This window comes from Apium graveolens, chromosome 6, assembly GCF_009905375.1.
Source record: "Apium graveolens cultivar Ventura chromosome 6, ASM990537v1, whole genome shotgun sequence".
Taxonomy (NCBI): Eukaryota; Viridiplantae; Streptophyta; class Magnoliopsida; order Apiales; family Apiaceae; genus Apium; species Apium graveolens.
The window spans coordinates 96,397,291-96,408,592 of NC_133652.1; the positions used below are offsets into that span (position 1 = coordinate 96,397,291).

The 11,302-nt window shown below is 46.3% G+C and overlaps 1 protein-coding gene across 1 annotated transcript; it reads right to left on the bottom strand.

Moving 5' to 3' along the window:
* Positions 1–6,663: 6,663 nt before the first annotated feature.
* Positions 6,664–11,083, bottom strand: LOC141665323 (uncharacterized). Its single transcript, XM_074471303.1, has 5 exons — positions 10,267–11,083; positions 9,443–10,098; positions 8,405–9,223; positions 7,505–7,861; positions 6,664–6,675 (listed from the first exon to the last, which is right to left on the bottom strand). Exons 1-5 carry the CDS (start codon positions 11,081–11,083, stop codon positions 6,664–6,666), a joined length of 2,661 nt encoding a protein of 886 aa, XP_074327404.1.
* Positions 11,084–11,302: the final 219 nt, after the last annotated feature.

Below are 11,302 nucleotides of genomic sequence, written 5' to 3' on the forward strand. Positions count from 1 at the left end.
ACCTTATGAATGGCTTATAGCTCACGATCCTAATGCCTGGAGCCGGGCATTTTTCAGTTATGTGATAAAATGCACAAATATAGAAAATAATATATGGGAAGTATTTAATGGAAGTATACTGAGCGCTAGAAATAAGTTTATCATATCCATACCGGAGGATATTTGGAGAACGTTATTAGATAGGGTGAAAAAAAATCTCCCTAAGATTTTAAGAATGATTCTGACACTGTCCTCGAATAAGAAATAAATTAGGGGATTTAAAAGCTCAATACATGTTTTGGAATTTAAAACATAATTGTGAGGGTATGTTTGAAATATTTCTTGGGAGTTCTTGTGGATATGTTGTGAATATGAAAGAGAAAACATGTAGCTGTAATATGTGGCAACTATGCGGCTTTCCTTGTGTGCATATTCTTGGTGCTATATATTATAGTAATAGGAATTCTGACCACTATGTTGATATTGCAAAAGACTTGCAAGAAAACTTATCCAAACTATATGCAACCATTAAATGGGAGTGATACATGGCCTAAATGTAAGTTGATGCCTGAACTACCACCAATGCAAAGGAGGATGTCGGGAAGATCTAAAAAAGCAGTGAGAAAAAAAATGCATGAAGATGAAGGGTGAAGAACTTTTTCAAAGGTAAATGAAGCAGTGTAAGTTAGCAAGAGAGGTGTTTTAATGACTTGTAGCAATCGTGGAATAACCGGGCACAATAAAAAACTTGTAAGAATCCTCCAGTTAAAAAGACTCCTGAGAAATCAAAGAGTAAAGGTGGGAGACCAAAAATACAAAACCAGCAGTGTGTTCCATTCCAGGGGCGAAGAAAAAAAATGCAAACATGGGCATCGATTTGTATACTAATCTCAAATCTGGAAAGACCTATTTAATTTGAATTTTATCCATTGTAATTTATAAGTGATTTTACATATACTAATTTAATATTTGACCAGGGGTATTTACTGCCAAGTGGAGATGTGATTCAAGTGCAAAAGAAGGTTGAGCTAGTTCAACCCAACCAACACAGATCTGTGTCTATGTAGTATATGTAACATGTTCAAGTCTTGCGTAATACATCTTTAATGTTTTAGGTAATTCATTTTATAAAATGTTTTTGATGTGATTTACGAACATATTTCACAACTTATTAATGATAGTTATTTATGTTGTGTTATAGCTTTGGATTTGTATAAAACATTTGATTCCTGAAGACAAGTTTGAAAATTGTCACCGATTGCATACCAATAAACAAAACATAGGCTTTGGATATTATTCTTCTAAAGTATATGCAAGTGATGAAATGTTATTTGGCAACATATTTTGGTTGCATTTGTTCACATCACACTGTTAGATTTTATGCTATGATGACTAGTAATGCATATTATAATTATCTTTCACACTCTAAGAGGCAAATATACTGATGATATAATTCTATTAGTGACACTGGTCATATAATTGTTTAATTCAATGCCTTTTATTTGTAGTTTGAATTTTTATTCTGTTACTAATTATGAGATGGGTCTAATAAATCCAGTATACGGGCTTTTAATTTCCTTAGAGAAATGTTACTGTTGTAAATTCACTTGATACTGCTTCTGATAGAAGTAAATTATAATTAATTTAGTTCACAACTTGGTATCTTGATATCAATTTTTGGTTATCTTTTTGTTAAAAAATGAGGCCATATTTGAAGTAACTTGAAAAATTGCTAATAAAAAAAAAATTTTACATAAAGAAAATAAAAAATTGAATTTTATTAAATTATATAAAAAAATTAAGTTTAAAATACTAAACAATTCATAAATTGTTTTTCTTAACAAATAAATACTATTCTTTTATGTTAGTGCGGTGTGACATATGAATTGGACATAATAAGCCATATCAACAATTATTAAAAAGTGTTAGTTCTTTTCTAAAAATAATTTACAAATTTTCACGATTTGATAAAGTTTATTGGAATTAATTTGGAAAATAAAAGTTGATTGGTTACATTGTAAAGTAAATTCGTTAATTTTTTGGGCTAATAGCTTCTAAAAAGGGAAAGAACTTGAGAATTGGTGGATGAGCTCCTTGTAAAATTATCATGTTTGATGGCCGACAAAACTCAAAATCAAACCATTTTAATCAAGAATGTTGGCTCAGGCAAACATTTATTTTTCATTTCACTGTTTTAATTTTTATCTCAACGTCCTATTATTCTTGCTAAAATATTGCATTACTCTTTGTTATAGGGAGAATTTCGTATAACAATGTTGTGGAGGTTAATGGGCGGAACAAATATCAAGGACAGTGTTTGAGGGCGGAGGAAGGTTGTTTGGTGGTGGCTGAGCTTGTATGTGGACTCCTTAAGAAAGAAAGGGTTTGTTATTCTCTATCAAGTGTCGACTCATGTCTCATACAAGTGCCTACGTACCCTATTTATAGGGATCAAGCCTCACGTAGTTCTTGGGGAACAAGTCACGTAGGCTAGGGTTAGGACTCTTCAGCCCGTGCAGCCCAAGCCCACGATAAGTCAGGCCTTCAGCCAATTAGTCACGTAAATCTCGATCGGCTCCACACGCTTCCTACAATCTCGCGGCATCTCCGCAATCCTTCCCGTGATTGTAGGAACAACCCGTGTCGACCCCGAAATCTACGAGCAACTCAGTCATCTATGAGTCACTTTCCATGTTGCACACAAAGTCTTTCGATGCGGCCCGGCCTGGTCACCTCGGCCCGCACTGCCTTCAAACAATAAATATAATGTTACCTCTGTTTCTATAAGATGTGGGCTCATGAGCTCAGCCCGCGTGTGGGCAGCTAAGCCCACCTCGCATGAAGGCACCTGAGCCCACCTCGCGTGGGCACAACCGAGCTCAGCTCGCATATGAGAGCCCAAATGACAAATGTGAGCCCAGCTCGCATGTTTGAGCCCAGCTCTCATGTCATGAGCCCAGCTCGCATGTGAACCCAGCTCGCATGTTACGAGTCCAGCCCGCATGTGAACCCAGCTCGCATGTTACGAGCCCAGCCCGCATGTGATGGCCCAAGTCATATAAATCCATGGTTCTAGCCCACACACGAAGTCCAGCTATTTAGTGCACCCACCGGGACCTGTTTAGGGCCCATGGCCGAAAGCGGGCATAACAACTACCCCCCAAAATTCCTGGTCGCATCTTGAGGCTAGGTATTTTCTAATCTTTTTATGGCCTCGCAAGTGTGAGCCCACCAGGCCGCACCAAGCCGCCTCGCGTGTCTCGCCTCGCATGCCTTTCATCTTTGCATTCATTTTGACAGGCGTTGGACAGCTGGCGTGGGGATTCGTGTCATCTTATGAGATGACGACACGTGTTGCCTCCTCCTTTCTCTCTCCTATCTCCTATAAATATGTGAGATTTCAATTCATTTCTCATATTTCCAAAAACACTTCCTGAATTGCTGCTCAATTTGCTCAAGGATCTATCACGGCGAAGATTATCATTTCAACAAGAACCGTCTACCGGCGGCGATATTCTCCGGGACCAGATTCATCAGGATCTTCATACACCTCTCCCACAGGTCTCTTCGATTCGAGCCCGTTTTTTATTCATGCTTTATTCACGCACACCATGCGAGCACACACCACCTGTTCGATACGAGTTCACACACAACCACAACGCGCGATGCGAGCCCTTTCGCTCGTTTAGATACTTAGGTGTGATCCCGTGTGAGATGTGAGGACACTTAGGTGCGATCCCATACTTGTTTTTTTTTCTTTTTAGGGCCACACACTAATTTTCACCATCTTTTACAGATGTCGAGTGCGTCTTCAGCCCGCTCCTATGGATCATCTCACTCTTCCTCGAGCCCGGCTCGCACCTCTGCTAGCCCGGCTTGCTCTTCAGCTACTCCATCTCCATTAAACCAATACCCTCCTGAGCAGCGAGGCTCCAAGGACTTCCAACGCGAGCTGACCTCTCTTTCTGGTCGTCTTAGCCAACCTATCTCTCCCGGCTCAGCTATCATCCCTCAAGGGGCTTTGAACATTGCCAGAGTTGAGAACTCGATGCGAGCAGCTGGATCCGGCTCGCTTGATATTCACCTCGACCCGAACCCTGAGGATTTTACCAGGGAGAAGAATATATATAATTGGAGAAATAGGCCCGTGGACCTCTCTCATATTCCAGCCTCCCTTGGGGTAGAAGAGCTGCTAAACCGCGAGCCTGCTTCCTTGGATAAAGACCGAGCCGAGGAGATTTTAAAGAAATGGCTGAAGAGGGCAGCCCGTCTGAGGCAAGCAGCAGCTAACCACCTCGACCCCATTCACCTTGACTCAGAATCAACTGACAGCGACCTGGGGAGTGCATACTATGACACCAGGAAGAAAGGAAAGAGCCTGTAGCTGCTGAATATCCCATCCTGGGACTCGAGGGTGAAGACGGCTCGCATTGGTCCTATGACTCTCCTCAGAGCGAGGAGGTGGCAGATGTTACAAGTCAGTACAAGATTTGTAACTATAATTATGCCCCCGCAGCCTCTCCTGAGCCTTATGTGCCTCCTGCCCAGCCCGAGCTCGAGGGTGAGATTGTTTTCAAAAGGCAGATCATTCCTGATGGGGAGGAGAGCTCAACTACAAATGAGGAGGTTAAGGTGCTCGCTTGCCGCGACCTGCCTACCTCGCTGACTCAGAAACATCTGGCCGAGCACATTGAGCAGTTTCAGCTCGAGGGCCATATTGTCTTGCCCCTACCTCATATGAGATGCTATAGATTCAATCACTCGGAGAATGGAGGCAGGGTGCCTCGCATGGTCTTGTCCACCTTCCTATTAAGGCTGGGAATCTCCTCTCCTCTTCATCCCTTCATCAAAGATGTTTGCGAGTACTTCCAGCTCGCACCCTTCAGATCAATCCAACGGATACCGGGCCGCCCTCGCATTGTACATCATGTACCACAATGCGGGTACCTTCTCTAACCGCGAGGCAGCTGGGTTACTTCCTCCATTTGAAGCATTCTCCTAACGACTTGGGTATTTCTATTTCTCTGTCTGGCCGTGCTTCAACAAGAAGAACCTCATCCACAACGGGCCGAGCAACTCAGGGAAGTGGAAGAGCCCTTACTTCTATATCCACGAGGTGCCTCGAGTCCAGACTCATTTTTATTATAATCCATGTAAGTTTTTTCCTGCCCGCTCTCGTCTCTTCTACCATAGCTCTTTCCTTTTAACAAGAATTTCTTTTATCTCCAGCCACCCCGCCTCGCACTGTCCTTGTGGGACAGGAAAAGATAAACGCGGACAGTCTTCTAAACCTTCCTAAGGCGGACCGGGACATCCGAAAACTCATAACGACCTCCAATCTGGTCGCATGTGGGTTTTTGAAGGAAGGAGTGAGGCTGACTCCTCAGAAGAAATCTAGGAAGAGATCCAGAAAGGGTAAGAATATCGGGCCCGCACGTCCGGGCCTGGCTGCTCGCATGCGCGAGCTCGTGTGCTTGCGTGCTCACTTTTCCTGCATGCATCTCGTTCCACATCGCACTTTAATTCTCCGTATTTTTCACCTGCTCGCATTACTTCTTTCCTTTGCATCTTGCTGTGACTAATCTATTGCTTTGTTGTTTTCTTTTTCAGAATGGCCATCTCCCCTATCCCCTCATGGAAGAGGCTGAGCAGGCTGCGGCCTCGGGCCCAGTTCAGCCCGCAGCTGCGAGCACAAGGGCCTCGCTCTCAGGCCAATCCTCCGGCCCGCATGACTACTCTCTCCGAGCATCTCAAGGATTCAGGGCCCTCTCCTCGACTAAAGAGGCATAGAGGTAAAGAAGGAAAAAACTGGCGAGCCTGAGCCAAAGAAGCTGCTCCCTCTGATGCTCCTCTTTCCTCTTCTTCTTCTGCCAATATGGTTGTGACCACATTCGGCCCGGCTCGCCCAAGGTCACATCAGCGAGCAGGATTTAAAGGATTGGTCTTCTTCTGCTCTCGAGGTTAACCAGGATGCACTCTCCCGAGCCGCGGCCGAAGTATACTATCGTCAGTTATCTAAGGCTCGAGAGATGCGAGCCCTCAGCCAGACCAACACAAAGCTCGAGGCTAAAGTCAAGTCCCTTCAGAGTAAGGTCGCTGAGCACGGGCAAGAGAAAGTTACGCTGGTGAACAACTATAATCAGAAGATAGTAAACCTGAACGCTGCTCACGACAAGGCCCTAAGGGAGCAGAAGGAGGCTCATGACCTGGCTGCTGAGGCATGTAAGAAGGAGAAGGATGCCCTCGAGGAGAGGGTGCTCGAGCTGGAGGAACAGTCTCTGCCCTGACCGAGGGCCGTGAGGCCGCCCTCGCTGATGCTAGGAACCTGGGGGCCAGGAATTTTATGAAAGTCTTTATGAAGAAGGTTCCTGACTTCGATTAGGCGGCTCTGGGTGTGAGCACAGCGAGGCATGCTGACAAGTTGAAGCTGGAGATGGAGAGGGATGCCCAAATTACTGAGGAGGCTCGGCTCGCGGCCGAGAAGGCCCAGGTCGCTGGTGAAAATCGTGAGGGAGCAGAGGCTGATAACCCTTAATGTAATTTTGATTAGAACTAGACTTTTGACTGGGTAAGCGGGCACCCCTCTCGCCTCGCGCTTGTATTTGAAATATTCTGCCTCGGGGCATAACTTATTTAACTTTTGTTTGTATAAAATGTCTAAGTTTTTTGTGCCCGCGTATGTCTTTACGGTGCTAGCTGGTTTTTTTTTTTTACCATGCTTCTACTGACCAAAAAGTAATCATAACTCTGGCCGCTTATGGCGAGCGTTACCCCTTCACTGCGAGCCCAATTTATTCAGCTCGTGTCATTTGTTCAATCAAACAACCATTGAAAGAGAATGCCAAGTGGAACAAGCCCGCATCGACTCGCAGGTGTTGTAGGTGTGCTCGCACTAGGAGCTCGCATGTGTCTTCTCCTCGCATCATGCGACTTTGAGTATGTTTGATGGAGGGCTGGGCCCCCTGGGTCGCATTTATGGTTTTGAGGGCCAGGGTATGAGCTCGCATCGCGGGCCTATATCTCTATCCACATCTTTTATCTACTATGTGTTCGTATTTGTCTAAGCGGGCCGTGGCCCGGCTCGTTTCATGTTCTTGGCGTCAAGCGGGTCGGGGCCCAGCTTGATTTAACATGTTAATAAAACAACTGTTCTGTCCTCGCATGGGTTCCCAAGGATGGGGTCCCCTGCTGGGTATTTAATCTATTAACAGAAGTTAAAATATCAAGTGCACAAATAGAGATCAATCGTTTATTCATAGATAATGGGAAGTGAAAGGAATACATGCTTGTGGTCTCAGGGAGGCACCTATATGGCACTCTACCCCCCGAGACTTAGGAATATTTGAAGATAATACTAAGTCTGAAAATAATAATATTACTGATAATACTTGCGAAGGTGTTCCGCGTTCCAGGCTCTTGGGATCAACTTGTCTTGAATATCATTGAGGTGGTAGGTTCCCTCCCAGAGCACCGATTTTATCTTGTAAGGGCCTTCCCAATTCGCTCCCAAGACTCCGTGACTCACCACCTTGGTATTTGGCATGACCCGGCGCAGAACTAAATCTCCCACCTTGAAAGTTCGGGCTCGAACCTTACTGTTGTAATGCCTAGCTGTCCTCTGTTGATATGCCGCAATCCTGATCTGAGCCTCTTCTCGAGTTTCTTCGATCATATCCAAATAGAGCCGATGATTGACCTCGTTTGCCTGTGAGTCGTAGTTGTCCCTTCGAAAAGATCCTGCTCCCACTTCAACGGGCACCATAGCTTCACACCCATACACCAGAGAGAAAGGGGTCTCTCCAGTTGTGGTTCGGGGTGTAGTGTTGTAAGACCATAGGACCTGGGCGAGTTCTTCTGGCCATGCTCCTTTCTTCTCTTCAAGCTTTGCCTTTAAGGTATGCTTAATGATTTTATTAACAGCCTCTGTCTGCCCGTTACTCTGGGGGTGGCAGACTGCGCTAAAGCTCTTCTGAATCCCCAGCTGCTCACAAAACTCTCGCATCTCCTTGCTATCAAATTGTTTCCCATTGTCAGATATCAGCTTGTAAGGGATGCCATAGCGACATACAATAGCCCTGTATACAAACTCCCTGAGCTTTCTCGCTGTGATAGTGGCTAGGGGCTCGGCCTCTGCCCACTTAGTGAAATAGTCTACCGCAACTACCGCATACTTGACGCCTCCCCTGGCCTTCGGGAGTTCCCCAATCAGATCAATTCCCCACATGGAGAAGGGTCAGGGGCTTATGAGGGATGTGAGAGAGGCCACGGGGTTGTTGTAATAATTGGCATATCGCTGACACTTATTACAAGCTCGGGAGAATTCAAAGGCGTCTTTTTTCAGCGTTGGCCAGTAGTAGCCTTGACGGAGGATTTTCTGAGCTAGAGAGCTACCCCCCGAGTGATTGCCACAAATACCCTCGTGTACTTCCCTTAGGATGTAGTTGCATTCCTCCCCATGTATGCATTTGAGAAGAGGAACACTGAACCCTCTTCTGTATAGAATCTCGTCGTATATCACATAGCGGGCTGCTTTGTATTTTATCCTCCTTGCCTCGTTCTTTTCGTCCGGAAGTGAACCTTCTCTTATGTATGCTAGAATAGATGTCATCCACGTGGGGCCAAGCTCATTACTGAGGCTGCCCACCTCGTGCTCGGGCACAGTAGGTTGCCTCTGTATATCAAGGGGCACGGTCCCTAGCAAAGTGCTCTCACGGCGTGAGCCGAGCATAGCTAGCTCGTCCGCGCCTTCATTCTGCCCACGCGGGATTAGTTCCAGCCTTACCTCGTTGAATCTTGCGATTATCCTCTGTGCGCACTTCAGGTAAAGCTCTGTTCTCGGCCCCTTAGCTTGATACCCCCCATTTATCTGATAGACCACAATCATGGAGTCACTAAACACATTCAAATTCTCGACCTTCATTTCCAAAGCTAGCTTGAGACCGTTGATCAGGGCCTCATACTCAGCATCATTGTTGGTTGCATGAAAGGCCAGATGGGTCGCACGTCTGATCTTGTGAGCCTCTGGGCTGATTAGCTCGATTCCGGCTCCTGCTCCATCACCGTTAGAGGCACCATCCACATATAGGCTCCACCATGGGGCACTATTTTGCCTCTCCAGTCCAACTTCTTCTGTGCTAGGTAAAACAACAAGGGCTCCCGGCTCCACTTCTTGATGTGGGGAAAATTCTAGCATAAAATCGGCCAGGGCTTGGCCTTTGATCGCAGTCCTTGGCTTATAATCCACCTCGAATTGGCCGAGCTCAACCGTCCACTTCAACATTCGACCAGAAGACTCTGGTCTATGCATCACTTGTCTGAGGGGGTAGGAGGTTCGCACTTCTATCTTATGTGCCTGAAAATAGGGCCTGAGTTTTCGGGAGGCCAGAATCAGAGCATACGCTAGCTTTTCGAGGCTTGTGTATCGAGTCTCGGCATCGACTAGCCTTTTACTCACATAATATACCGGGAGCTGGACACCATCCTCCTCTCGGACTAACACTGCACTTATTGCAAAGTCGGAGACGGCCAAGTATAGGATCAAAGTTTCTCCTGCCTTTGGGTTGGACAATATTGGAGGGCTACTGAGATGCTTCTTTATGTTCTGAAAGGCTTCCTCACATTCTTCGGTCCACTTAAAGTTCCTCCACACTCCTTTGATTGCTTTGAAGAACTCTTGGCATTTATCGGAGGATTTTGAGACGAAGCGGTTTAAGGCAGCCACTCGTCCCGTTAAGCTTTGAACATCCTTCACCCGTCGAGGGGATCTCATCTCGAGTAGGGCTTGTATCTTGGCTGGGTTGGCCTCAATGCCTCTATGGTTGACAATAAATCCCAAAAACTTCCCCGATTCAACCCCAAACACACATTTCTGGGGGTTAAGCTTCATTCTGTACTCCCTTAGGATCTGGAACATTTCTGCCAGGTGGCGGACATGATCCCTCGCTTCTTTCGATTTCACCAGCATGTCGTCTACATAGGCCTCCATAGTCTTCCCCGATTGATGTTTGAACATCTTATTCACCAGCCTCGGATAGGTTGCCCCCGCATTAAGGAGCCCGAAGGGCATCCCGATGTAACAGTAAAGGCCCCGATCAGTAATAAAGGAGGTATGCTCCTGATCTGGCCCATACATGGGGATTTGGTTATATCCCGAATAAGCATCCATAAAACTAAGCAGCGCGTGCCCAGCCGTGGAATCAACCAGCTGGTCGATGCGGGGTAGAGGAAAGCTGTCCTTCGGGCAAGCTTTGTTCAGGTCGGTGAAGTCTACACATGTCCTCCACTTGCCATTGGGCTTCTTGACAAGCACGGGGTTGGCCAGCCACACGGGGTAGAAGGCTTCTCTCAGAAGTCCTACCTCCATTAATCTATCCACTTCTTCTCTGAGGGCCTCTGCCCTCTCTCCACTAATCGGTCGTCTCTTTTGCCTAACCCCCTTCTTTTTCGGGTCCAAGTTGAGCCGGTGGCACATGACATTTGGGTCAATCCCTATCATATCGGAGTGTGACCATGCAAAGACATCCAAATTCTCCTTTAGGAAGTGGGCTAGATCCTCTCTCAAGTCAGGACTTAGGTTAGAGCCTATTCTGAGTACCTTGGAGGGATCATTTGGGTCTACCAAGATCGGGATTGTGTCCTCTGCGGCCCCGGCCCTCTCGACCATTGGGGGCATTTTCGGGTCTAAATCTGCTCGAGCCTTGCTAGTTTTTTCCATTTCCGTGATTGCCAAACCTTCCGCATCCTTGAGCTCGGTCTGGTGAGCTTGGGTCGGGTTTATCAAGCGTTCAGAGGTTGCAGTTACAGTTCGAGTGATTCCGTAGGGTGGGTCCATAGTGATTGTTGTTTCTTTGTGTGCCCACTTCCCTCTCATAAGTCTTGTAGTGATTTGTTCTGAGCTCTCTTCTTCATCACTTGCTTCCTCTACAATCCCCTCTTGTATCAACATGATGGGCTGAGATGCTTCCATTAGTAAGGCCCCTGGGCGTGGTTCCACATGAATTCCCATGTGCTCGAAGTAGTTCTCGGGCAACTCCTCAATTGAAATCAAATTACAAGTCTCGTGGCCCTCAGGACGTATTCTTTTCCTGCCTTCTGCCTCTTCCATGAGGACGTCGCACTCACCTGCTTCAGCTATCTCCCTTGAGGCATTTCTTGACTCGGCCGCTTTGAGTGCCTGGTTGTAGCAGACCCTGGATTCGTATTGACAGCTCTTCAAGATGCCTACCCCCGTGGGGGTTGGGAATTTTATCTTCATATGATGGATCGAGGTCACCATCCTCATCGCCCTCATAAGGGGTCTGCCCACTATAACATTGTAGGCACA

Bases quoted from the DNA above. Each gene is read 5' to 3' on its own strand.
- LOC141665323 (XM_074471303.1), bottom strand. From the start codon at position 11,083: ATGGAAGAGGCAGAAGGCAGGAAAAGAATACGTCCTGAGGGCCACGAG. The intron at 9,224-9,442 runs GTATATTATGTG...GGCCAATTCGAG, and splicing joins AGGATGGTGTCCAGCTCCCG to GTGGATTATAAGCCAAGGAC. The intron at 7,862-8,404 runs GTACACGAGGGT...TTAAAGGCAAAG, and splicing joins GCAACTACATCCTAAGGGAA to CTTGAAGAGAAGAAAGGAGC.